This window comes from Larimichthys crocea, chromosome XXI, assembly GCF_000972845.2.
Source record: "Larimichthys crocea isolate SSNF chromosome XXI, L_crocea_2.0, whole genome shotgun sequence".
NCBI classification, from domain to species: Eukaryota; Metazoa; Chordata; class Actinopteri; family Sciaenidae; genus Larimichthys; species Larimichthys crocea.
Window position 1 is genome coordinate 17,023,493 of NC_040031.1, and position 27,919 is coordinate 17,051,411.

Consider the following 27,919-nt stretch of genomic DNA (forward strand, 5'->3'; position numbering starts at 1 on the left):
TAGTAGTCTCTTAAATTAATAACCCTAAGATTATACTATCTGAACCGCTATAAAAATGTTCCCTCTAGAAGAGCCCAACCATTTACAAGTGACTTGTTAACAATGCAGCTGCAGACTCGATTGCTTATTGCAATGAAAAAAATAATTACAACCCTTTACTCGGGACATCCATCAGGGTTACCCTAAAAAAAAAACTGAAAACTAAATTTTGTATGTTTGGTGTGTAGCCTGGCTCACTATGATTTAAATACCCTCATCTTTATTTGAGAGTTCGAAAATTTGATGTATCAATATTCATTTTAAATACACATAGCTGTGAAAAGATAATGTTGGGCCGATTTACTGGTCAGGCTGTAGTTCGCTCTGCAGTCATCTTCCAAAGATTAGGGCGATCAAAAGCTGCTCTGGTAGGTGATCAACCAAGATAATCCTTCACTTCAGTACACACTGACAATCTGTCAAACCAAAACCTTGGTTCTCATATTTATAGCATGTCGTCATTGTAAATTATAGCTTCTCACTGAAGATTTAATGAAGCCATTAGACCAGACCTTAAAAAACGGAACAATTCATTAAAAACTCAAACTCCTTAGTAGTATGTTTTATTGTGAGGTGGTACGGGTTAAATCAAAAGCCTCATATAAATATGTTGATCTTCATAGGTGGATGAAGGAACACCTCCTGAACCTGAAGGCTCCTTTGTGGACTACCAGACCACAATGGTGAAGTTCTCCAAAGCCATCGCTATCACTGCACAGGAGATGGTGAGTGCACTAACGTGCCTGCCTCGGTGTTTTCCATTAAATTTACCTATTACATTGAACATTTTTGTCAGTAGTGCTACAGGACCGTTAATCCGCCTCTGCTGATGATGTATGTTCTCTCTGCTGCAGATGACTAAGTCAGTAACCTGCCCTGAAGAGCTTGGTGGCCTTGCCTCTCAGGTGACAGTGGACTATGGACAGCTAGCACATCAAGGACGCCTTGCTGCTGCCACTGCAGAGCCAGAAGAGGTGAGAAGCCATGCTCTCTGTCCTTTTGGAGTATGTGGATACATGTGCCTTTGAAATATCAGACAGAAATATCAGCTACGCTCTGCATTTTAAGCTAAGAACGTTTTCGGATGTATCCGCTCACACGCTGATCAGAGCAGATGTTTGCTGTTCTTTGATATGACACCCCCTCCTCAAGGCTGCTCTGGACAGTGTGAGATCAGATAGAAATAAACCCCCTCCAGCATTTATCACTCACAAGACCCACATCTTATCTTAAATCCTTTCTGTGTAAACCAGCATTGTGTGGAAGCATTGCACTAATAAGCACACAGTTCTTATCAATATCTTGTATATACCAGGCTTCTAGAAATCCGGCTGGTTTCCATAGCGACATTGTGCCTCTACAAGTCTAAAAGCCTATAGTGATGCTTATAATGAAGTGCCACCCACCCATGAATCTCAGTCTGGAAATTAAAGGTGTAGTGCCAGCATTTCCTCTCTGAGGGTGCTTGGAATTATTTTTTAACCACTCGCTGGATAGGAGAGATGCCAGTTTAGGACATGTTTGTAACTGTGTAGCACAGTGACACAAATGAGAGGATGGATGCGGTGTAAGTCAGTGCCGGGTTATGCTTTCAGGTTGGCTTCCAGATAAAGACACGGGTGCAAGAGCTGGGCCATGGCTGTATCTACCTGGTTCAGAAAGCTGGAGCCCTGCAGCTCAGCCCCACAGACAGCTTCTCCAAAAGGGAGCTCATTGAGTGTGCCCGGGCAGTCACGGAGAAGGTAAGCTATATGTATTTTTGAAAGGAAGTCCTTTTTTTTGCTGTCATAATTTGGCATCTGTGCTGTTTGTAAGCAGCCTCAACTCAGCATTAGCATTTATATGAAAGTATATTTCATGCACGTTGCTGTATATATATACCTGTTTAAATAAAGTGACAGAGAACATAGAAGTGTGTGCAATTACAAGATTTAATAGGACACAGTTTAGATCTTGTGGTAGACAGGATTGCTGTTTGATGGTTTATTATATTATTATTATTATTTTAGCTTGAACCTTAATGATTAACCTGTATAATATCAAAAGAGTACAGGGTTTCATGTAGGTTATTTTAGGTGGTAATAACCGGTGCTTTACTGTATTATCATTATTGAACCATTCATGCGGGTCATGAGAGCACGCGCTCCTGACCACCCTCACACTGTGCAGTTAATAATAATACAAATGTCTCCCTACTGTGACCCTGGCAGCAGTTTGCCATGCTGCTCGCACATTAGAATTTCTCTCCACTCTGAGGCTATGATTTGATTCAGGGCTCATATCAAACTTGAATAATTTGGGGTCTTACGCCTGCTGATATGTGAAGCTTGTGACTCGTTGAAATGTACCTCTCTCCCAGTTTCCATTTGTTTATGAGGGATGGGCAGAGAGCAGTCTTCAAGGGAGATGTGTGATTTGCAGAGTCAGGCTCATTGACTTAATGTGATGGTGCAGCAGACTCTGATTTTAATGCATGTGTAACCATGTGCTCTATTTTTCTGTCTCCCAGCGTCCTGCTTTAATCTGGCTTGTCCAAACCTTTCACTCTAAACATTCACAACCTCACTCACCTTGTTTAGAAAGCCTCTGCCAGCATACTATAAAGATGAAAAGCTGCCGTTTAACCAGTAAACATGTGCAATGCATACAGAAACCGAGGGCATTTGAATCTGTTTTTTACACATCTGAAAACAGGATGTTTGAGGGATTTCTCTGCACGTCCATTGCTTTATGTTCCAGGTGTCCTTGGTACTGTCAGCACTGCAGGCGGGGAACAAAGGCACCCAGGCCTGTATCACAGCAGCCAGCGCTGTTTCTGGCATCATTGCTGACCTGGACACGACCATCATGTTTGCCTCAGCTGGAACACTGAACCCTGAGAATGACGAGTCTTTTGCTGACCACAGGTGCAATGACCTTGCCACAAAATAACAGACATGATGCGAAATGAAAAATCACAAAAAAAGGAGACACAAACAAACACATATATATATATGATGTTACAAAATGGGCAATAGATCAATAGGTTTCATGGCCACAAGGGTAGTAATAATTAGATTTCAGTTGCTACTCATTTTTCCTGATGACTCACTCAGGGGAAATGCGGTTTGCCAGTAAAGCTGAATATTCAGGCGCATGTCACATAATGAACAAAAATGAAAACCGTCCACACTAAACACACATTCTGTTTGAAAAGCGACAGCTTCCTTTCATATTGCTGGTACTTGAGTGTGACTGTGGAGCAGATTGTGACACAATGTGTCTCGTCCCTCAGGGAGAGCATCTTGAAGACAGCCAAGGCGCTGGTGGAGGACACCAAGCTGCTGGTGGCTGGAGCTGCGTCCAGCCAGGAGAAACTAGCCCAGGCTGCCCAGTCCTCAGCCAAGACCATCACCCAGCTCACTGAGGTGGTCAAACTGGGAGCGACTAGCATGGGCTCTGAGGACCCAGAGACACAGGTGATGAGAATCCAAAACATATTTATACCGAAGAATGTCTAATGAAGCCACAGATGTTGCAGCCATATGTAGTCACAGTTGTATGGCTTTTATTATATTTATCAACAAAGCTCAGTTATTACTTTTTAATTCAGCAGTGCTGTGCTTTATCCAGTTATTATAATCCATTATTATAAATCATCTACAATGGATGTCTTTTTGTACACCCAGTGTTAAATCCTCTGTGTAATTGCAGTTTCATCTGATACACATTGTGTCGTCTTCTCTTTCCCCCTGTGTCCATGCCTCTATCTCTGCCCTCCACTAAGTCTGAAGTGTCATGACTAGGTGGGAGTGATAAGGGCTGCAGTGTTAAATCCTCTCCCCAGGGTGTTACTGATAAACCTATACTCATGACCATTGTGCCGTATTGATATCAGCTCTATCTCCTCAGGTGGTTCTGATAAACGCGGTGCGAGATGTGGCCAAGGCTCTGGCCGAACTCATTGGTGCCACCAAGTGTGCCGCCGGCAAGGCAGCTGACGACCCGTCCATGTATCAGCTGAAGAGTGCTGCCAAGGTAAAGGAATCGACCGCTCAAACAAATGACTGTCATATCTGGTTTAGCCGTGTATTGATTTCATCAATGTGAGTCTCCAGTTTATCATTCAGCTTATGCTTCCTCTTTGGGATGAATGCATGTAGACGTGTACTACTACAAATGCTCTTTTTGTATTATTGCTATGCTTAGTTTGACATATCTGGTAACACAAAGTAAGAATGATATGACAGTCCTTATCAGGGTTTGTCAGGCATTCCCTTTTTTGTCAGACCCATCACTAAGATGTACCTTCTGTTTGTGTTTGTGTTTGTGTGTGTGAGAGAGAAAGGGTTGGGGCGCTTCACAGGCAACTATATGTCACCATAGGACTTTCTGTATTGTGGCTCAATCAGCTTGACTGTCAAAAGTTGATACAAGTAAAGCTGAGCCTAACAATTCTATTTGTCACATCAAGCGAGTTTTATTGATATGGCTCAAAAGCGCGGGTTTGTCTCTAAGTGCTTTACAGTCTGTTCAAGACACTCCCTGTTATTAAACTGTTGGTTCAGGGAAGGAAAAAGTCTTCTTTGAGAACATACAGGCATCCAATAGGTGGCATATGAACAGAGTAGACAGAAATAGATTTCAAATTCCATTACAGATGCATTATGATGAAACAAAGATAGCTACAAAGTGTAACGTGATACAAATGCAGATTAATATATAGTCTTTTTTTTTAAAATAAAGACTGCGTCAGAGAAAAGATATTGAGCAGCTTCCAGGCTGTGAAATTATACGTACATACGCAAGACAGTTGTTGTTCTCCTCTTGATTGTCATGACCACTGTCACACCTGCCAACAACTGAAGAATAAAGACTAGAGATCAGACCCTTTACATTTAACCTTGGTGCAGCCACAGTGACTGCAACAGAGAAACAAAGATCAAAGGATTTTGTGAGTGACGGAGCCTCAGACACCTCTGAACCAAAGATTTTCAAGCCTTCTGCAAACCTCCTTATATTATTTATTTATTTTTCTCACAACTATCACCCTGAGCAGAGCATGTTACTCTGAACGGTTTCTTATGTTTTCTCATCTAAATGGAATTAGGGCCACCCATGGACCTGGGCATGTTGACAGATTGTTTCTGCTCCTCCAACATATGGTGACCTCTAAATGGGACCGTCTCAAACTCCTGGCGATCATGTTGCTGAAATTCCTAACCTAATAATGTACGCTTTGCTGAATGCGGCACAGACGGAACAAAACGTGTCACCATGAATAAAGCCTGAATTGTTTTGGGTTTTTTTTTTTCCATCCAGGTGTCATACAATAAACTGTATTACCAGCAGTAAATCACCCTCTTTTAATTAGAAATGCACCCCTCAGTCTTCTCTTTCTTCGGCAGCTGATGTCTTTAATGTTCATCAGATCAGTGAGATTGGAGGGGGGGAAAAAAACGTTTTGTAAAGTAATGTTTTGCAGCTGAGGAGAAAGAGCTCCACCTCCTGGTTTGACTGTGAGCCTCATCGTTACTTCCTTTATTTCACAGGTCATGGTGACCAACGTGACGTCTCTTCTAAAAACGGTGAAGGCAGTGGAGGATGAAGCGACTCGTGGGACTAGGGCACTGGAGGCCACCATTGAGTGCATCAAGCAGGAGCTGACAGTAAGAGCACTTCACTGTCCCAAACTTCTTCTATATGGCGTCAACTGATGAGACACAGCCTCTCTGAAAAGCTGGTTCAAACAGGGTCATGGATATCTATGTCTATTATTCTGAACAAAATAGGGGAGTTTTTTTGTTCTTTTTCCTTTATTATCTGTCCAGCTACTTTTCTTCTTCTTCCCTCTCAGCCCCTGCAGGTTTCTCACAGCTCTTATCAGGGTCTGGGTAGCAGGTGCAAGCAGAGTGAGAAAGGAAGACAATTTCAAGAGCTTGTTGTTTTTGTAATTTACTGCTAATCTTTATCAGACGGCCCCCCCAGCCAAGACTGTAGCCAATGCCAAATTCAACACAGTCTATCTAACTCCTAATTTTCCTGCTACCCATATCAAGGCGTCCTGTGCTCCTCACTTGTTTGTACTATCTGCTGCTAAACAGTCGACATGGACTTGATTTCTTCTCTGACAATGTTTCATCTATATTAAGAACATAACCGAGCCCCTGCCTCTGTCTGTGGCTCTTCATCATATCAGGTGTTCCAGTCCAAGGACGTCCCAGACAAGTCCACCTCACCCGAAGAGTTCATCCGTATGACAAAGGGCATCACCATAGCAACAGCCAAAGCGGTGGCTGCAGGCAACTCTGCTCAGCAGGAGGACGTGATCGCCACTGCCAACCTGAGCCGCAAAGCCATTGCCGATATGCTGACTACCTGCAAGGTGCTAATCCACACCGCCCTGCCAGAACAGGCCTCACACAGACATCACCAGGCTGCCAGGGAACATGTGAGCCTAGCCTGCTGAGAGCAGATAGGACATTAGAGTCTAGTCTACTTTATGGCTGCTCCCACTGGTAGTGACTCAGTCACTTTTCAAAGTCGTGCAGAGGAGCATCAGTCAGGATGTCCTTTATTAACTGAAGGGCAGTTGTAGTAAGACAGGAACTGAAGGAGCATTGCAGGATATGCTTTTGAATATCAACACATTGCAAATAAATGAGCAAATAATTATTTGCTATGAATCTGAGTGTGATCAGCACTAGATAACATGTGCAGAGTCACATGTAGAATTCTGAATTCTGCACATAGCACATTTTCACCTTTCTATCAGGACCTGTGCTATATCTTAACATGCAAGTGGGAACAATTGTTGTGTCCTTTTCCAGCAAGCAGCTTTTCATCCAGAAGTGGGCGAAGAATTGAGGAACAAGGCCCTGCAGTACAGCTCTGAGTGCACCACCGGATACATCAACCTTCTGGAGCAAGTGCTGCAGGTTAGAATGAGACAGTTGCGTGTCTCATAAATAAAGGATGGAAGTGACTTGCATTTGTGTGTGTGTGTGTGTGTGTGTGTGTGTGTGTGTGTGTGTGTAGTGTGTGTCTGTAGCAACACTGCTGAAGAGTGGATCCTGATATTTACTGTTACCAAGTGAGGTTTTACAGGTCTTATCTGCAGGATTAAATTCTCTGATGCTTTACATACATACGATACATTTCTGGCTTTCTGGCAGTCATTCTTGCATTTACTGTAGCATCACCTTAACTAAAAGAATAAGGCTGGTGATATTCTTTGTTTTTCTCATGGCATTAAATCCCAAAAAATACTAAATCCAACAATATATTGATCTTACTAACAAATATTATCTGTGCTTATTTTTTTATGCCACAGACCTTGGCTGTTCAGAAACTATTAAAAACAAATAAACACAACGAGCTATGCCGCTTCACTGTGTGATTTTATTGCTGTAATTTATTTTGGACCAATCCCACATATTGTACACAGCTCTGCTGCTGTAAATACTCACTAGGACACCGAATGTGTATTAATCCCCGGCTGAAAACAGTCCCTAACAAATGCACTATTTATTCCTGTTTGAGTAATGTTTGTTAAAAACTACAGTGCTCAGCCTTATTTAAAAATGAAACTATGTATTGTTGACCTGTTTTAAAACACTTATGTCTGTGCAGCAACAAATAGGCTTTGAAATGAATACCGAACACTAGTCCTTGAAAAAAAAGTGTCATGACTACAAGTCTTAACCAATGAGTGACATCTTTTTTCTATATCTTACACTACAGTGTTTCCCTACGAAAGATTTGATTTCATTTCTGAGCACCCTGTTGCATGAATCTGCATATTAATCAGCAAAACTTATTTTCATTATATTCCTGAGTTCATAATAACAGTCCCCGTGTGTTACAAGAAGACAAGTGTGTTGACATGTAACAACTGCTAATTAATGTATTAGGTATCTTAATTAATTATCTCGCTTGCATAATTAGTTACAGGTACATCACGATGATTCTGGCAGGAGGTTAGGCTACTAAAAATACTTTGTCTGATAATTTGTTGTCTCGTATAAAGAGTGTAATGCCGCTATGTGAAATAGCAGCTCGAGCAACAGGCTTTATTCATCAAATCAATTCTAATCAGTTTCCCTAAATCAATGATTAGTGTTGCCAAGATAGTATTCACCTAAAATGTGCTCTAGGTAGGCTCAAAGAGCAGCAGAACAGATGACTTTTTTGTCACCTATCATTGGCAGCAATGTAAATGCTGCTTCCTTATAAGCAAAGCTGTGAAAATAGCAAAGCATTCTTTTAAAAATGACTATTCTTTGCTTTTCATTAGTCTTTTATATTACATTTACCGGTGCCTCTTGTTCATGCGTGTGCCTGTGTTGGGCTCTCGTATTCTTAGGTGCTGCAGAGGCCCATAGCTGAGCAGAAGCAGCAGCTGGCCGCACACTCGAAGCATGTGGCGGCGTGTGTGACAGAGCTCGTCCAGACAGCTGAGGCCATGAAGGGTGAGGCCACACACACTGCTCATACACACTATTACACAATGCGCGCAAAAACAAAAGTTACGCTCAACAACTTTTACTTACCAGTGACCCCGTTCTGACTGATGTCAAGATTATATGGACCGTTTAACGCACATGAAAGTGGTGTATATTTAGTATTCCAAGTGTTTATGATACCTTATGAAGCAGTATAGTGTCATTTTATTACGAGCTTGTGTGCTGTCCAAAAATCGTTGGCAGCAGATTTTAGATTTTTAGAATGACTGTGAGACATTATAGCCACTGTGGTGTAAAACTGGGAAAGCTGTGATTGCAGAATACAGTCGATTTGAAGCAAGGGGATTCCCATCAGGAGCCAACTCAATTTGATAAAATATAAAAATCATGATAGGGTTATGGAGATGTCAGAGATTAGTCAAAGGAGTCCTACTCCGCTTGAATGAGTAATATTATCATGGTTTTGAGTCAAGCCACCAAACCTGTCTGCGTCAGTAATAAAGACAGGTCATGAAAACCACTTTAGAATATTGAAATTGTACCACAGAGTGATTGCTATGCAAATTGTTCCAAATTAAGCTCTGCATGATGGTTATGACACAAACGCACCAGAGTGTTTCCTCTAGAAGCTACACTGCCGCATCTGACAGGAGTAATAGATTGTGTTTGGAAGAGAATTAGATTTCAGCGTATAGCCCGAGACCCAGCGGGGCTATCCACTTCACCTCTCTAATGTCCCATGTGCTCTCTCCCTCCCTCCCTCTCCCTCCCCCTCACCTCTTTCCCTGCTGCCTCAGATGGAGGTAAGTGGGATATGCTGTGTTTTGTTCCTCCAGATCACCTTTCATAGAGTCAGAAGGGGGTAGAGGAGTTAGACGGCTTGGGGGCGGGGGTGCAGAACAGATTTCCCCAGAGCTCAACATAATCTATGAAAACATCGTTCCATCTGCTTTACCAAGCTGTTCCCAAGCAGCTCCATTTTATGGGCACTTAAAAACCTATAAAAAGACAATGATCCATCAAATGTGCATTTCTTCAACTTTTTTTAGTTTATTTAAGTTCGAGGCATTAGTGCAAACAATTCTTTGGAGTGTATAGAGCTCATGACTTTTGCTGCAGTTGAAGTAGGTTGTGATCCCTGGATTGTTTGAATTGAGTGCATAAAAAAAGTAAGAAACAAAATGTTATCCCCAGAATTATATACTACTTGTGTTTCTTTTGAAAATCATGTAATATAACCAGCATTTTGATGTATGATGTTCCCGTTCAGGATCAGAGTGCGTGGACCCCGAGGACCCCACTGTCATTGCAGAGACCGAACTTCTCGGAGCAGCAGCATCCATTGAAGCTGCAGCCAAGAAACTAGAGCAGCTGAAACCCAGAGCCAAGCCAAAGGTATAAGTGCCCCTCTCAACCTTTTTCCACCCACACAAACCCACGCACAGCTTTTTGCTATTAATCAGCAGGGAGACGATGTGGGCCAAAGGTAGGAAACGTTGACTTTGAAGTGGAGTCATCTTTTTCAGTGACTGAGCTGCTATCTTGATGTCATTAAAGGAGTTTCTTCATTGCACACAACACGTTGACTCAGACAGCTGGTCCAGTGAGCTAACATATGATGCTCGGAAAACTTTCTTCAAAGCCTTTTTCTCTACATTATTTTGAGTTGTGTTGCCAGGAGACGCAATTACACCGCTGTGCCTTCAAGCTTATGTTGGAATGAGTTCAAATGTGTGATGAACTGTTGCGACCCTTTTCCGAAAGAGAGGGCCCTCTGTCTTATTGAACTTATTTCCTTTGTTTTATTGCAGTCATTTCTAAACAATACTTAGGGAGGATTTTTCAGTGTTATTCATCTCCCCCATGCTGCTGTATTGCGTAAAAAACCAAACAACTTTACCGCATCGTACGTAATTGGCAAAACATGGTAGATGAAGAAGTTATAGTGCTTTTGGGAGGTGAAATGACTGTTATGTTGTCTTGTGTGTAATTCAAGGTTGTGTTTGTGGTGTTTTACTGCATGATTGTGTTGTTTGTTTCTGTCTCTGGAGACTGGACCTTCTGTGCCTGTAGTGCTTTCCCCCTTTTCTATACCTCTTCCTGTACACATGATTGTCAGTCCAACCCTCTGCCTGTGTGATTTAAAGGAAAGCATGTTTGGGTTACCCCGGTTTTAATAAAGACCATATAATGCTCTGTCTCATACTATAATTCCACAGCTACAGACTGCATTTATGAGGACCCTTATGTTTATGAAAGGGGATTAGTGAGTGAAAGGCTTTTCCTCTTTTAGGTATCAGTGTCTCCCTCTAGTGACCTAATAGGATGCAAGCTTTACCAAATAGCGTTTAAAGGGGGAAATACCAGTGAATTTTACTTTTTCATGTGAGGACATATTTACATGCCTTACTGTTCTCTATAGAACACAGAGATCTGACCATATAGTATTCGGGATTGTGCACACATTACTATCGTGCAGAATATTTATTTCTGTCTTGCAGTCTACAAAGTAGTTTGAAATAATTACACCACTTATGATTGTGATGTGAAATACTTACAGAGACAGAGTTTCAAACAGAGTTTATTCACTAATTTCAAAGAGCTTGGATTCTCCTTCTTCCTCTTCTCTACTCCGTCTTCTCTCTGCTCCTTCGTCCCTCCCACCCAGTAAGGAGGGAGGGCTCTCCTGCTCCCAGCATGCTTCTTTGCCTTGCCCACCCCCAACCCCACCCTCTCTGAGCCGTTGTAGACCTGGAAGCCTTCTCTGCAGGGCTCTGTCTGATATGTTTGATATATTAGGTTGTTATTCAGTCCAACTATATATCAAACATATTCCTACAGTGTCCCGCCCTGTCTCCAGCCACGTGTGCCTTATGTGTTTATGGAGGTCAATCACATGCTGATGACTGCTGAGGCAGATATATGGCCATTTGTTGTTAACTGTCCCTGAAATGATGCACTATGATCTTCAAAATGGTATCTAGTTAAGGTTTGGGAAATGAGACATCATATCTAGCTGCCACTCTGTTGTGACTGAAAAATAACATTTACAGTTTTTAGTGCTTTTTTTTGTAAAAAATAAAATAAAATAAATGAAGAAGGTTGTATTATGTAATAAATACTGCAACTAGGTGTTTTATAAGCTGATTCCAGTATTTTTTTAATATTATCTATATGTAAATTCCTTTTATTTTAGGCCTCATAATACATGATAAAAACAGAATATCATGTTGGGTAATAGAATTTACAGACAATATAGATGAATAGTTTTTAAATCCATATTATCCATGTCATTTTTTTGGTTATCATAACTCAGGATATTTATCAAATCCTGGTTACAGTCCTGTTTGACTTGGTGACTCAATTGTAACGATCTTTTTCTCATTGTAGGTTGCTATAGTTTGAAGTCTTAATTAATATGTGGTTTTACTTTCAGCAGGCGGATGAGACGCTGGATTTCGAGGAGCAGATCTTAGAAGCAGCAAAGTCCATCGCTGCCGCAACTAGCGCTCTTGTTAAATCTGCATCAGCTGCTCAGAGAGAACTGGTGGCACAGGGCAAGGTCAGTGAACACACCTACTCAGACACTCAGCAAGATACTATACATTACTGCTAAAATAAAACAATATATACATTATATTTTGACCTACTGTCTTCCTCAGGTGGGATCCAATTCAGCCAATGCAGTGGATGACGGACAGTGGTCTCAGGGTCTCATATCGGCTGTAAGTTGAAGACTTTTTCTAATCCCTGTTTTAAACCGTTACCCCGATTTAAACACAATGTAAACCAAACCTAAGAGCATGTGTGTATTTTTTAGGCACGTATGGTAGCGGCTGCCACCAGTAACCTGTGTGAGGCAGCAAACGCCTCAGTGCAAGGGCACGCTAGTGAGGAGAAGCTCATCTCCTCAGCCAAACAGGTTGCAGCCTCCACGGCCCAGCTGCTGGTGGCCTGCAAAGTGAAGGCTGACCAGGACTCTGAAGCCATGAGGAGACTACAGGTAACACTGTTAAAAACACAGTTTTAATTTTTCCAATAAAAGTGTGTAGACACGGATTGCTGACTTTGAAGATGATTTGTTTGTAGGCTGCTGGCAATGCAGTGAAGCGAGCATCAGACAACCTGGTGAAGGCAGCTCAGAAAGCGGCATTTGACAAGTCTGAAGATGACAGTGTGGTGGTAAAGACCAAATTTGTTGGAGGCATAGCTCAGGTGAGACAAAATCCTGAAAATGTTGATGTGAGAACTGGAACTGAAATAATCCCTATTGTGTGGTTTGCCCTTTTCACTGAATGTTTGCACCTCTCGTTGATATGCCAAAATGCCAAATGTTGTTTTTCTGAAATCGTGATGAGCCGCTGTGGATAAACAGCCCATCAGCTTCATTTCAAAGCTGTTTACCGGGTTTATCAGACACCCACAGCTGCAAAATATCACATCTCTTGAAGACTTGAGAACTTGCTTCCTTTTTCATCCTTGTAAAAGAAAAAAAAAATGACAGTAATTGAAGAGTGAGTGTCTCTTTTTCAAAACTCCAGGGTGCTGAGGGAAGCTTTACTTTTCTTCTTGATTGATTAAGTTCTCAGTCTCAGTCAGTGGTTCACCCCAGCTGGGCGCCAGCTTGTCAATTTTTCCATCTGACCAGTGAGGCTGACTGTCGCATTGATGTGTGATAATTGTCACACTGAATAGAGCTTTGGGCAACATTGTTTCTTTAAACCCTTTAGACTGTGATTGCTCAAAACAACACTGTTATTTACAAAAGCCTAAATGCTAAATATTCTTAGTTGTTAAATGTTGTCATAAAGGACCAGTACGTAAGATTTAGGGGACTATATTTAAGGAATGTCATATAATATTCATAATTATGTTTTCATTAGTGTATAAATAGTGAGAACTGTTATATTTTTGTCACCTTAGAATGACCCCTCGGTCCTCTTCCACTATGTTGAACCATCATGTTTCCACATTTGCTCACAATGGACAAACTAAACACTCGCTCTTGATAGGGCTTATCGTGTTTTCTTTAGGCGTTTCATTACCAGTGTAGTTTCTTTTTCATTCTGGGAAGGAGATGGTCGCAACCAGCAAATACACCACTAGATGCCACTAAATCCTAGACACTACTTTTTAAAATCTGTACCACTAGTTATTCATAGCTAATACAACAATTAAGCACATGCAGTCCAAAAGTTGTCATTAAATTACCTTTTCATGTTTTTGCTGTAATGTTTTTTCTACATACATAAAAAAAAAACTATTTTCTCCAAGGAAATGAACAGACATTTTTAGGACACATAATGTGGCACTATAAGAATGCTCTTTGCTGTATTTTGTTCATTGTGTTGTACTTGGAGTTCCAGGCTGTACGGTGTGTGAGCTGAGTACTGTGCAGCTGTTGGTTTTTCATACCAAGCTATCCACAGGAAAGGGATTATAAAGTGTAGACGGCACATTTTATGTCAGCTGTTTCCGTTCTCCTCAGATCATTGCGGCTCAGGAGGAGATGCTGAGGAAAGAGCGAGAGCTGGAGGAAGCACGGAAGAAGCTGGCTCAGATCCGACAGCAGCAGTACAAGTTCCTGCCCAGCGAGCTGAGGGAGGATGAGGGCTGATTAGCTGAGCAGACGTTGGATGTGCGCCGTGCTGATGAGACCCTCATGTCACAGGGAGCTGCTGCCAGTGTACAACTGGCTGCTTTATTCTCTAATATACAGCACTTGAAACAGGCCTGTTTGGTGATGAAAACAAGTGCCTGTACTCTGTAGTGTATTTGTATGTATGTATGTATGTGTGTGCGTGCGTGTGTGTGCGTGTATGTGTGATGTGCGTATGTATTAGTCATCAAATGGCATAGACATTCAGTTGAGTTCAACATGGAGAAGGTTGTTATAGCTGTCACTAGAAGCAAGTCGAGACAGTATGATAAAGTTGTATGATAAACGTATCATTGCTTTGTGAGTGTTACTGCATCATGAGCATTTCTGACTGTTACAATCATGAATCAAAGATGTTACGGACATGAGAAATCCTCTATAATCGTTGAATGTTCTATAATTGTTGAAGGTTTAGAGCAAATAGAAATGAACTGATGATATCGCTGCAACTGGCAGAACAAATCTAAGGGTCCATGGGGTGGGGGGATTGGGAGGGGAAGCTCATTTCACCACTGGCTTGCATGCACCATAATGTCTATACATATCAATGAAGCTACTAACCAATAGAGTAGTATAAAGTGGAAAGGCACTTGTATTTTACTAATAGAAATGTGAACTGGGGGGTTTGTTGTTAAACTAGCAAATCTAAACTATGTTGTTCAGCTTGACGCCAAACAATGAGGGGTCCTGATTGGAGTAAATGTCAAAATAAAACAGGGCAGACCACCGGCCAGAACAGAAGCTAAGAATGGTTGTGCTTCTTTTTTTTTTTTTCTTTTTTTTTGCAGTTATCTTGAGATCACAGGTTAATGTTAACTCGAGACAACAAAGCTCATTTTCACATCCTAGCAGGTTCATTTAACTCTTTTGATATTTGAGATAATGAAAGGCGTAATTATAATAATCTCATAATAATTATGAGATCAAATTTAATTTAAACGAGATCATGACTGTCAGGAAGGATTCATAACTGTAACAGTAAGTCAAGGTATAAATGTTTGCTTATTTTGTTTGCTGTAGTTACGTCATTAGAGCAGACAGTCTTGTTTTATAGTGGCCAAACGTTCTAATCAATACGAGGAAACAACCTCTTGTTAGCATTAAAAAAAAGAAAATCGCAAGCACAGCCATTCTCGGCTTCTGTAGGCCAGCACTAATAAACAAAGTTATTTATTCTTGATTGATTTCTTTTTAAGAAACAAGTCTTTCTTAATGGCAGATGTTATTCCGAGAATCTGGACTACATGTGACCAAATATGTCATGCTGCTTGTACATCATGTCATTTCATGTATAACCCCACTAGTTCTTCCCTCGCATACACAGAGCTGTGTAAGAAATATATATATATGTTTACATTATTTGTTCATGTTTGTTCTCCCTTGTCTTCATGTTTTAATTCCTCTCCCTATTAACACTGGCCAGATTTTGTTCGGGTACCCACTGTACTGTACACACACACACACACACACACACACACACACACACACACATACACACACTGATACAGTTATTCTCCACCAGTCACTGCCCTGTCATGGTAAAGGCATTTTTACTTTAGATTGACCGTCTATAGCAATACATCACACTGAATATTCTAACAAGATCGTAATGAGAGACTGCGCTGTTATTGGTTATGAGATTGGTTGTGTGCAATGATATTAGGCTTTGGGCTCTGGAATGAAACAAGCATACATTATGCACTGAAGTTGCTTATAAACATACGCACTGAAGAAGGCAATTTAAAGCTTCCACTATATTAAATGTAGGAATTTCTCCTAGCAAACTAGAAGGAAAAAGATTCAAGCTTCGACTGAGGAAACTAATTGACTGACTGTTTTTTGTTTTTTTTGTTGTTCTTTGCTTTAGTATATTACTGTATGATATATTGGAAATACGAATCAATTCATCTCCTCAGTCTGTCCATGCCAGTGTCAGGACTGCATTATGTACTAGTGCCTTACTTGAGTCTGCCCTGCGAGCAGCTGAAGATCAGGCTGGGTGAAAGCCTGAGCCTTGTCCTCTCTGGATCAGACGTTATGCCAGTCTAATCCCAATCGGGGTCTTAATAAACTAGTCCTTTGCCATACAATACAATGCCTTGGCTGGTGGCCCACTTGTCTACCATGTTATAATGCTGATATAAAAGGGCATCTGTGGATACCTTAGGATTTAGAGACCATATCAGAAGACTAACACTAGACTGCATTCCATGAGCATGTGGCAATTTGTGTTTGAAGTTGAGAAATTGTTAAAATCAGTATGCCAAGTCCCTCTTAAAAGTTGGACAAAATAACTCCCTTGTTTCATTGTCTAACCACTATAAAAAAATCTATATGTTTTTATCAGTAAATGTAAGAATTACCCTGAACTATATTGTCTAACTGATTTGTGCGAGTATTAACGGAAATAGAAAAAGTTACTAGCTCTGTTATGAATAGGTGTTGTGCTTTCTTTAACAGACTGCATTAGTTTTATGATTTGATGCTGTATGTATAATATTTATCTGGTCACAAAAGTATTTTTTGTATTCACCAAAAATAAAGAGTTTCAAACAACCACTACCATTAAGTTTATTTCTGTTTACTTTTTTAACATCAATGCATGCGGCACACAAAAGAGATGTTTCATAGGAACAAGGTTATCCTGCATTCTTTCCAGCAGATGTCAGCATTATCCTTCACAGTTCAGTCAGAGGGGTCAGTGGATGTTTGGAGAAATATGTTCTAGTGGAAGGATTGGCAAAGTTAGCCAGACCAAATATGGACATAGTGGATGTGCTTTCTTTTTTCTCCTGGTTCACAGACCAGCCCTTGAAGTATGCAGTGATTCCCATTTAGATATTTTGGTCCACATTAATTTTGCACTCTGGGTTACACAGTTGCACAGCTGAAAGCTTTTGTGGGGCTGTTTAGAAGTAGCCACATGTTGACTTTTTGTTGGTTTGCTACTGGCGATAAAATAGACTTGAACTTGAGTTTGGCCTTTTCTCCCACAAAACCTATTTCACTCTGAAGCTGATCCTTTCAATAGTATATGAGGACAGAGTGTGTAAAGGATGGTTAGAAGTGGCCAGCTCAATACACAGAGTTGTCTTAATGAACACCATATTTGGTTGTTTGAGTGTTTTGGTCTCATGCAAGGCTAGGCCACACAGTGAAGAGGGGAAACTGAAGCCATGTGTTTAACTGGGAGTGCCCATCTACTACATTCTCTCTCCCTTCAGTCCTATGGACCAGGAGGATGTTTGTCTGGTTAACTTTGGTATTTGTATGGAGCTATCAAAACCTCAGTACACGAATGATATAAAGCAGAGATGTGGTCTGGTTGAGTTTGCCCTCTTATTCTCTTTGGCTTCATGATTTCAGACTAATTAGTGAAACCACTCTGTTAAGGCTGTTGTCAAGTTTCCACAAAGGTCCTGCATTTATAGCTTTTTTTCTGCACCATTTCCATTTGGCAGAGGAAGCACCATGGTCGGGCATTGGGGATGCAATAAAAAACTACAAGCCTTCTCCAATGCACTTCTTATACCCCTCTATTCACATCGAGCTTTATCTATTTTTTAAGCTCTCTCTTTTTTTTCTATTGGTTGGCATTAAACAGACTTCCTGTCACATAATTTTCCTGGACTTATCACTGGGTTTCAACTAGGCCTCATTTGTCATGTCATTAACCTCCTCAACTTCAAAGACCTTTGGCGGTATTTCTATTTTTCGTAACACATAGTAATCCTTAGCACCAACAGTGTATATCCCTTATGTCCTCAACGTCTTATATTTGCTGTGTTGAAAGGTTGTTTTGCAGTCACTGTGACTTGTGCTGTGGCTAATCCCTACAGCCTGGCAGCCATTGGGTTCAGGCTTTGTTCCACGCTCAAGTTCTCAAAAATGAAGCCATGTTAACCCGTGGCTAAACCCGTTTCAATATAGAATATCAAAATAAACCATGACACAGCAAAAAAATCCAAAAAATCCATAAATTTGTGTATTTTCCAGTGTGGACAACAGGCCAGTTACTGTATGCTCAGAAGTGTTACTGTGCAGGAATGGAGTCATGGCCTGTGCTAAGAACAGCCTCAGTGAAATTGAGAGTTGTCACACTGGAGAGTTATGTAGCCAGTTATAGCATGTTAATAATACTCCTTGAAATTTCTGTGTTTCCTAATTTGCCTTTAATATTATATTACTACACTAAAGAGTGGTATATGTTTTATATATAATAAATATAAGATATATATATATATATATATAAAAGAAAAAATGCAAGTACATTTCACTATAGAAAAAAAACCTGTATGTGAACTGACTTGACTAGTTTGTTTTTTGTTTTTTTAGGGAGGGTATTTTTTGTTTGTTTGTTTTTTCTTATAAAGTTAAAATTCTAAAAGAGATTGAGAGGGCATCATGATCGTTTACAGCAAAGACGACAGGAAACTGCCCCTAGCCAGTTTTATTTCACTTAGAAAAAAAAGTGATGAAAGAGGAAGTGAGGTCTGGGAAAAAAATGCACACCAGGAAATGCTTTTGGGTTGTGGGCTGGACTATCTGTCCAAAGCTACTGAAACTTTAATATTTTTTTTATGGACAATGTCTTTCATTCTCAACTGGAATAAAAAGTGTGAAATGTTTTCATACTTGTTTTTTTTCTCTGGCCACCTCCCAAGCACACTTGTTCGTCAAGAGTTTTATAAAAGTTTCCTGACATTTTCTGTACTAATATTCTTATAAAGATTGACTGACAGTTCAGTGAAAGCTAAGCAAATGACTTATTCTTATTCTTTATTCAGTCTTTCGGCAGCCATGTCAAGCCAAGAAATGTTCTGCTTGTCCAAACTGATAAAACAGTGGAAAGCAGCATTGTTCATGGTTTGAATGGATGTAGTTAATGTTTGGCTTCAGTCCATTTTGTCAGGAGGTTTCACATAACTCAGACCCAAAAAAGGTATGGTAGTGAGAAGGTAGACGGAATTTAACAAACTGCAGGGTATTAATTACCAAAACCTTCCAGAAATTTCCACCCAGCTTCCTTTTTTCTTTTTCTCTATGTTAACTTTTCTGTACGTGAACATGACTGAGCAGCTATTGTATCCCTCTTCATCCAAGTTTCCTTCAACGAGACTCTGAGGCGCTCCATGTTGGAGGGATGCTGGCAGTGCAAAGTGTACATGTAGCGCATGGACTTTGTGTAAACACATTGTGCACTGTGTTGGCACTCCAATGGTCTAAAAAGGCTGAAGAAAAGAAACACGGTGGAGTGATTTGATCGTCATGTTAAAAGGTTACCTGTTGTTTACTCATACTCACATACCTCCCCTCTGCCTGCTCTGGGAAACAGTGTTCCTTAACACAAACCAGGGAGACAGCAGCTGATGGATCTAAGAGAGCCTTTTACTCACGTCTGGAACACATGACTATTTTAGGTCATCTCTCAACATGCTGGCTCCATAATGTATCCACTGTACAGCTGCTGATTTAATGAGAATAGTAAACAGAGTCTGATGACTTCTGTGCTTACATAACTCAGAACTGATTATTGTCTATGTGCTGTGATTTTATAGAGTTAAAAACCAAGAGGTTACAGTAATATTGCTCTAAATGATGTAGTTGATTTTATCGTTTTATATCTGACAGGTTTTCATTACATGGAAGCCGCCTGAGACCAACTGGGGTAGATTGGATTAAATGAAAACCATGCTTTCTTTGTAAAATGACAAACAGAGTTGGCTCACATATTCCATGTGACAGCCAAATGTCATGAGGGTGATACTTAGAGTGTCAGATTGCAGGAACTGCCTTTTATGCAATGCCATGACAGAACTCACCCAATTTCCAAGAGATAACAGGTGGATGGTGCTTTTACTGTATGCAAAGTATGCAAGTTAGTTGTAGTCACCTTTAAAGTGTCCATCCACTGCTGAGTGACAGTGTTTGCTGTCTATTTCTCTCTGATGACGATACAGCAGCTCCTTTAACCATCATGTAAGGAAGGCACAGTATTTCTCAGTCAGCAGTGACACCAGGGCTATATTGGGTCTCAGCTGAGACTTAAACCTTTGGTGCTAATTTTGGACAACACCACAAGTTACATTAGGAAGATCTATCAAAGGATATCTCGCCTGACTCCAACACACGCTCTTCCTAAGTCAGATGTTTTCCATTGATCTACGGTGAATTTTCTCGGTATTGTTCAATCCCTAAACAGTGTTGAGAGTGAGCTGGGGGAACAGGGGAACCGTCTGTCTCAGACTGTGCTGCCGACTGGAACTGATCTGCAGTGTCTCCTGGGATTTAAGCTGTCTAGAGTGAAATGTAACACTCGTCCATCCAAGCCCTCAGTCTTAATAAGGAAACTTTGCTCAACACTCGTTAGATGACAGGCCGCATTTATGCAGAGAAGAAAAAAAGTCCTTGGCTCCTTTTCTCCTCACAGTCCTGCGGCCTCCCCGCCCTGTATTAAAGCTGAATAAACACTCCACTCAGTGCTCAGCAGAATTTTTCTTAACACCGATGCCAGTTTTCATGAGAGGATTTGGTGTAGGGACAGCCAAAATGATTAATTAGTGTGACTTTATGCATACTATTATGTCCTACATGGGCTATGACTGCAGACTGACCTTCTTCTGCTGTATTTATTCAGCTAAAGGCTCAGCTGATTACCTTTGATGGCTCCAGGCAGTGATAAAAAAAAAACATTCTTCACAGTCTTTCCCAACGGTGGAGAGTAACTATGCACATTTGCACAAGAACTGCACTTAAGGATAGTTTTGATGCTTGTGTACTTTACTTGAGTTTTTCTATCTTTTGTTACTTTATTCTGCACTTTCTCCATTTCAGCTACATTTATTTGACAGCTGTAGTTCATACAGATGAAGATTTAATCTAAAAAATAAAAATAAATGTTTTTATTAAATACAATGCCTTGTTAAAGCTTGTGACCCTTTACAAGATTTTACACATTTCAGTTGTTTGACACTTCCACCAAATGAAAAATGTTTTTCCCCTCTAAACTTCTCAGATAGCTCAGTTCAAAGCAAAGACTGGAGAACTGTGTTTTTGTTTTTGCACTAATTCATCTCCATCCCTCACATTTATCTTGTTTCCCTTGAGACTGGAAACCAGTAGACTAAACTACCCAACTGTAAATTGTTAAAAGTAGCTCCATAGCTATAACAAAAGGACTCGCTGATTAAATTTAATAATGTCACATATAATAATATATTACTTACAGGGTATTTTTTTACTTTTAATGAAATGGAATAAAATACTTCTATACTTTCACTTATGTAGGATGTAAATGCAGGCCTTTTAGATTAATATACTGCTGTGTTTACCTAATAAAAGGATCTTCTTCTACTACAGTCTTTTGATGGGAATGATGTATTCTTTGGGCAGCTTCACAGCACAATTACCCTTTTATCATACTCTACATTGTTATCTCAGACCTCCCAGGCCTCAGGGCAGGATCTAACCAGACCGCACCAGGTGGATGTCTATTTTTTTAAAGTGTCTCAGTTGTTTCATGACTGACTTTGTACAACTGTTTTATCTAGCTGCCTAGTTGTGTGGTGAGTCTGAGCCTGACTGGAAAACAGTCACGGCATCTGATCAAACGTGCAGACAGGCTTTGGTATAAGAATGCAGGTGCTGCTGTGCTGTGGGTTCCTGTGGCATTCCTCACTGTAGAGAGACCACTGTGACCCAGTCACAGTGAACATAGTCTGCGAGCTTTTCAGCAGCTCAAAACCACACTGGAATGTTTCATCACCTCAGATTCTCACACACGCTCCACATAATGGCTTTTCTTCAGCCGAGCTATGGTTATTTTGTGGTTTGAAGTTAACATAGTTTGATATAGACCTTCACTTTCTCTGTCAGAGATAGAAAACTGGACTATTTGTTTACCAGAAATGGAAACTGTGAAGATTTAGATGATGTTTATTCTCCCTCAAGGAGAGCCTAGTTGGATTTTGGATGTATTAAGAGAAGTTTGTTTGTACAAACAAAGAAAGGGAAACTAACATACTACCATAGAAGTCCAGCATCCTCCTCCTCCTCTTGCCATTGTTTCATTTCTCTGTGCCAGGGAGTTTTGACAGGCAAGACTGTAACAGGGAGAACAGTGGCTGAGCTAGAAGTGCATACCAAGAAGTTTTATAGTCGTGTGGAATGGAAAGAAATATCAAGTACGTCTTTGGACCTCACAAAAAGCCCCCACAACTTAGCCCTCTCTTCTGTCTCCTCTACTCGCTTACACTAGAGGGCCCATATATGGACACATATATGAAAGATTCTCCCTTCGTGTGCAAACACGGAAACTTCTACCCCTGTGACACAAGGGGCAAAAGACTGAAGGCAAATATTTAAAGAGGGCTATCAACAAGATGCTGGCCAGCTGGGGACTGAGATACAAAATCAGCAAGCGATCATTATTATGCTGTAAGACGGTGAAGATATCAGCAAGCAACAATTTAGAAAGCGATTTCAACGTTCTCTAAACCCTGAGGGAAGGACTTCTGGGCAGGATACAATCCTGATGCTTTGGAAGAAATCTCTTATCTGGACCGGGGAGACATTCAAGCTGCCTGTAAACAATCATTTACCCCTCACTTCCCTTTGGACTTGCCCTTTAGTGTGTACAAATAAACACAGAAAAAGTGATAAAAGTGATGTTGTCTTAAATTGAAGACATATATGCATTGCAGAATGTCAGACAGATTGATTTTTTTTGGTTCCAGTATTCATGCTATGACATGTCTGGCCTTTTTGAAAATTTAATTTCACACCACAATTCTAGCATGGCATCCCGCATGAGTTTCAAATGAATCATGACAGTTCCCCCCGAATGCTTTTTTCTCCTCCCCTCTTTTAGTCTGAGCTGACTGAGCAGCATCAGATATGGCTGACATTCTCGCCTCTCTGTGCGTCTCCATCTGTAGAGGGGGAACACAAACAAACAGTCTGGGAGGAGCCCTGCCGAGGCCACAAATATTCTTCCATTATCCCACATTTGTGTTTGCAGTGCTGGAACCCTTCACTTTGGATTTTTTTTTTTTTACTTCATAGCTCAGCTCGTTTCCTCTCAATGAGCTGAGCTGCTTGCATGTTGTCACTGAGGCTTTTCCTCTCTTAAACTTAATTACATCTAATTACAAGAACAACATATGAGCATCACAACTTCCCTTTAGACATTCACTTAGTAATATCAAAGAGTATATTTCTTACAGTTTTCCCTAAGGTCAGTCCCAGCAGAACTTTTAAAGCACTCCAATCATGGGGTTTCTCTAAAATCATATAGGACTGAAAAGGTTTGAGCCCCCTTCCTGGCCTGTAAAGTTTATTACAAGTCTTTACAGTCTGAGAGATGACAGATCCTTTCATTTAACAGCAGCTACTTGTACAGTAGCAAAAACTTGGCACAAGAGGAATGCTACCCATCTTCAATCAAGCACCTGCACCTGAAATATTTGCCCTTCATACCTCTGGAATTTGTCTGCTGAAATGATCTGTCTGGTGAAAATCGTGACTTTTAAGCAGTTACACTGTGTTGCAGTCTTCGTCTAAACAGAAAGTTATAATGGAATTACAACGGAACCAGCAGAACTTCTGTGTGAATTACAACCTTAATGACAGATTTATCACCACACAAAATTATGTGAGTCCAAGTGTCACAACCTTATTGCAACTATCCATCAAGTAAAATACTGTGGCAGACTCTGTACAGTATCTGTGGTAATGTGTCCACCTGTGCTTTCTAATATCCTAGTTTGAGTATTACGACTACCAGTATATGTCAGTGGAACATTACAGTGAATAAACCCAGCGGCAGTAGGCCATCGCCTAAGCTTGGGTTACAGCTTGGGTTGCAACCTCCCACTACCTCCTCTCCGTTTCTGCTATGCTAAATGATTTTGCCCCTGCATGGAGCTATCTAGTCTCAGGGGTGCCGTCTGAAGGAGCCAAGGAGTTCTCTCCATATATATATCTGGATGATGTCTGCAGAAATCTTCAGATGGTATTTGACAAGGAGCATGCCAGCACTGTGCTTCTCAGAGTTTCACCCAGTGGCTGTGCACTCAACACTGAGGGAGAGCTACCCTCAGTGTTTCCTTGCTGTTATGTGTCAGTTGTAATTATCAGAAAATAACCATACACATGTGAGAATACTAGAATACTAGTTTCACAACATGCAACATATCTTTAGTAAAGAGCACATAGTTTAAGGTTGTTGTTTTTTTTACTTCTTTCTTTCTTTGTGACTGAGCTTCAACAGAGGCAGAGACATACTTTCTTAAATGCAGTAACATTGTATCCATGAGAGAACTCTAAATGTTTCTCCCGAGGGTCTTCTTATACAAACATGATTTCAGTCACAACAGGCAAGTAAAGCTCAACTCCTCCCTGAGCGGCAAGTAAGGAGAACCGGACATTCCATATACATAGTGGGTTGTCACTGTTGGCCTAAAAGATTAACCAACGCAGCATCACAGTATTAGCATTAAGACACTTGGACAGGCTGTTATTTCATTTCTGTTGGCAAGGCAATAAACTACACTACCACTTCAAGACCTCAGAGTTAAAAGTGTGAGAGTTCAGGGGCTCTTTTGTGGAAGGCTGTGAATTTCCTGAATATCCGTGTGAAATTTGGTTATTTGACACCTTGTCTGCCGAATTTTTTTCTTTCCCCTTTTATGTCTATATTTACTCCTTGTATCACTTTAAACACTATTGTGGCCCATAGAATTGTCTAATGCTTTCATGTGGTTCTTTCTCTGTAATTTTTACAACCCTGTTTATAACCACCGGCCACCGTAAAAATCTGACATGGTAGGAAAGTAAAGATGATAGCGGAGTATATGTGAATATGAATTCTTTTCATTGCTGCACCTGTCTCACTCAGCTGTCTTCTCATGTACGATGTCTGAATCAGGACAGAGATGGATTCCAACATGACATGAGAAGATCTGACCTGAAAATGGGCAGCAGTTGTCTGATGGCAATGAGTCACTGTATGTATGAAGTCCTCATTCAGTAAAGTCAGACTACATCCCCTCAGCTGTTTGCAATAGCTGTTTTCAACGCAGACCCAGCCTTCTGTACGTAATAAATTCTTGCTGGCAAAGATTTGGGACAGAAGAAAGTATAGCAAGAATAAATTCACATTCATTTGTTTGTTCATGGCTCATATGGTTCTTACAAGTATGTACCCTACTAAGATATAATGAGTTTTCATGTTCCAGTCTCGATTCAAATGCTACAAAATGTAAATGTTAAGTTAGGCTTTCATCAGCTGTTTTGATGGGAGTCTTCAGAGGCCTTGAGAAGCGGATTTTTTCCAAGGAGTACAAAATTATATGTCTGGAGATTTTTCACTTCAGCAGCCATGAAAAAGAAACTCTTTCTGGAGCTGTGGTGTCTTCAGAACGCTACCACAGCCCAAAAACTGCCTCACATATTGAATTGTTATTGCTTTTTTTTTTTCTCTGTGTGAGGGCCTTTAATTTTCCAGTGTAAAGTAAGTCAGAATGTAGAAGCTGTCGATAATGTCTGGACAGAACCAGAGATTTGTGACCGCTTTAGTCAAAGCAAGCGCATTGGACCCCTGGCTATTTTTACTGTGGCAATATGTTAAAGGAAAACACCATAATGGAGCCTATTTTCATTCCCAGCATGCCAGAGCAAATCCAGTGTGCCATCACGAACCTCCCCTGAGTCCATTAAGGGCAAAATGCCGTTGATAATAATTAAGATCAAATTGCAAACTGAGATTTAAACCAGTGCTTTACTGCCAGTGCTAAGGGCATTATGAAGACAAATGGCTCTGAAAATATTAATTATCACTGGCAATAAAAAGCGTAAAATACCGTGTGTATACATTATTTACAACTATATGTATACAGCAGCAAGTTTTCTATGTAAAATGTTTGAAGCACATTCATATACACACTAACCATTTAAATAAAGCACATAAAGGCAATACAGTATGTTGGGATATTCAGAGGTATTTCTGTACAGCAACAACCTTAAAAAGAGGTTAAATCTTTTACCCTTATGCACCCTTATGCTCTCCCAGACATGTGATCCTAAAATTATATGTATTACCTAAGACTGTTTCTGATGCAAGATGAAAACAGACAGAAATAAGGCCAGATCTGGGTGACCAATGTTCTTAATGCCACTCGCAATTATGCTACACATGCCAGTCTATTAGAACTTGGGCTTGCTTGAGATTACCAAAATATTTTTTCTATTACTGTGCCTGTCAGTCAAAGTCTAAGACAAGGCTGATGATGGCTGAATTTCCAGGACAATACCTTCAGTTATAGCAAAGCAATACAATAAAAACCCTTCCTGATATGACCATTCTCTGGTATTTTCTTGGTCACATTTATTACTAATTGAGTGAAGACTGAGCAGTCAGTTCTATTCTACAAGCATTAACAAACTGACCAGGCTTAGCAACAATAATGTATAAAACAGACCAAAGCCTGAGCAGGACAAGGCTTATTTTAGGGAACATATCTAATGGCATTAGACCTTGGACTCTTGGCACAGAGTCTTGGATCTATATTACTGACTAAGGCAGGTGCATGAAAGAGAAGGCGATCCTAAAAATATCCCTAAGAATCTTTGCGGAGACTTGAAGACACTTGGTGTGTCCCCACTTGCTACAGTTGCATAGTTGAGCTTCTCACTGGCTTAGTAATTTAAAAAAGATCTCAAAAAGGGATTACTTAATTCACTTATTAATCATACCCTGTAATTAAAGAATATATACAATTCTATAGAATATAACATAACACAGTATTACCCCTTCAGATTGAAATCATATAATCAATGTATTAGACATAATATATAATATATACTATATCTAACAGAAGAATATATAATATTATTAATTAATAACGGTTTGTAAAACAGTTATCATTTCTCAAATGTCAACTCAATTAGCGGCTCAGCTGCTGTATTAAAACCCATCCTGTCTGGCTGCTCCTGGGTGCTGTGCTGTCACAGTCATGCCATATCAACAGTTTACATGATGGATATCAGATACATTATCAGGTAAACACTTCCCTGTCTTGAGCCCTTCAGACTTTGAACAATGCCTCTGGGGCTTGCTAGGCTTACCGAAAGCATCCCTTCTCAGACAGCCCGCTCGCCATGAATGACTAAAACTTATCCCAGAGGAACTTACACTCTACCTACCCGCCCTCACAGACAGTCATACAATACAGACACAGTGGCTGCAAGCTGACAAAAGCCTGGTCAAACTGTTATGGCAGCTGCCTTTGGTCTTAGTCCCAGCTTGTCACAGGGCCAGAGGAACAGAAGAATAGTGTCACTGTGAAATCAGAAAAGATCATTTACAAAATTAATCAAGACAACGTGTTTGAGTAATACTGGAAATGTAACAAAAGACAGCAAAGACACACAGGTGCTGCTTTTAACTGTGTTGCCACAGTGGTAAAATAAACTGCACACAAAGTAACATGCAGATATTTGATGATCTGCTCATGCAGTGAGACATGGTCATCTGCATCTTCTCTGTACATTAAATGGCTTCTGTTACATCATCATTAGGAAGTCCTTCCTTTGGGAACTGCCTGCTTGTCCATCACACCCCATATAAAGGCGTATCAAAAGTCAAATGTTTGGGAGGAACGAATCGCCGAGCAGATCCTTAAAGGACGCCCGGGCACCCACACACGCCTCCTCCAAAAAAGTATTGGATGTCCAAAAGAATCCAGTCACCCCCCCTTTGAAAGTACATATTTGACAG

The 27,919-nt window shown here is 40.5% G+C and overlaps 1 protein-coding gene across 5 annotated transcripts in view; it reads left to right on the plus strand.

Annotated features, from left to right (window-relative positions):
• Positions 1–16,701, plus strand: part of tln2b (talin 2b) — a 77,993-nt gene extending 61,292 nt beyond the window's left edge. For 3 of the 5 annotated variants that reach the window (XM_019272292.2, XM_019272295.2, XM_019272293.2), the window contains exons 42-58: positions 663–764; positions 894–1,013; positions 1,635–1,781; positions 2,779–2,945; positions 3,314–3,497; positions 3,931–4,056; positions 5,571–5,687; positions 6,218–6,403; positions 6,849–6,956; positions 8,384–8,489; positions 9,281–9,286; positions 9,754–9,878; positions 11,920–12,045; positions 12,146–12,208; positions 12,304–12,486; positions 12,573–12,698; positions 13,972–16,701. In XM_019272292.2, the coding sequence (XP_019127837.1) occupies positions 663–764; positions 894–1,013; positions 1,635–1,781; positions 2,779–2,945; positions 3,314–3,497; positions 3,931–4,056; positions 5,571–5,687; positions 6,218–6,403; positions 6,849–6,956; positions 8,384–8,489; positions 9,281–9,286; positions 9,754–9,878; positions 11,920–12,045; positions 12,146–12,208; positions 12,304–12,486; positions 12,573–12,698; positions 13,972–14,100 (2,121 nt within the window). In that variant the 3' untranslated portion in view covers positions 14,101–16,701. The remainder of the gene's footprint in view (positions 1–662; positions 765–893; positions 1,014–1,634; positions 1,782–2,778; positions 2,946–3,313; positions 3,498–3,930; positions 4,057–5,570; positions 5,688–6,217; positions 6,404–6,848; positions 6,957–8,383; positions 8,490–9,280; positions 9,287–9,753; positions 9,879–11,919; positions 12,046–12,145; positions 12,209–12,303; positions 12,487–12,572; positions 12,699–13,971) is intronic. The other 2 variants (XM_019272294.2, XM_010729416.3) reach the window with 1 other exon arrangement.
• Positions 16,702–27,919: the final 11,218 nt, after the last annotated feature.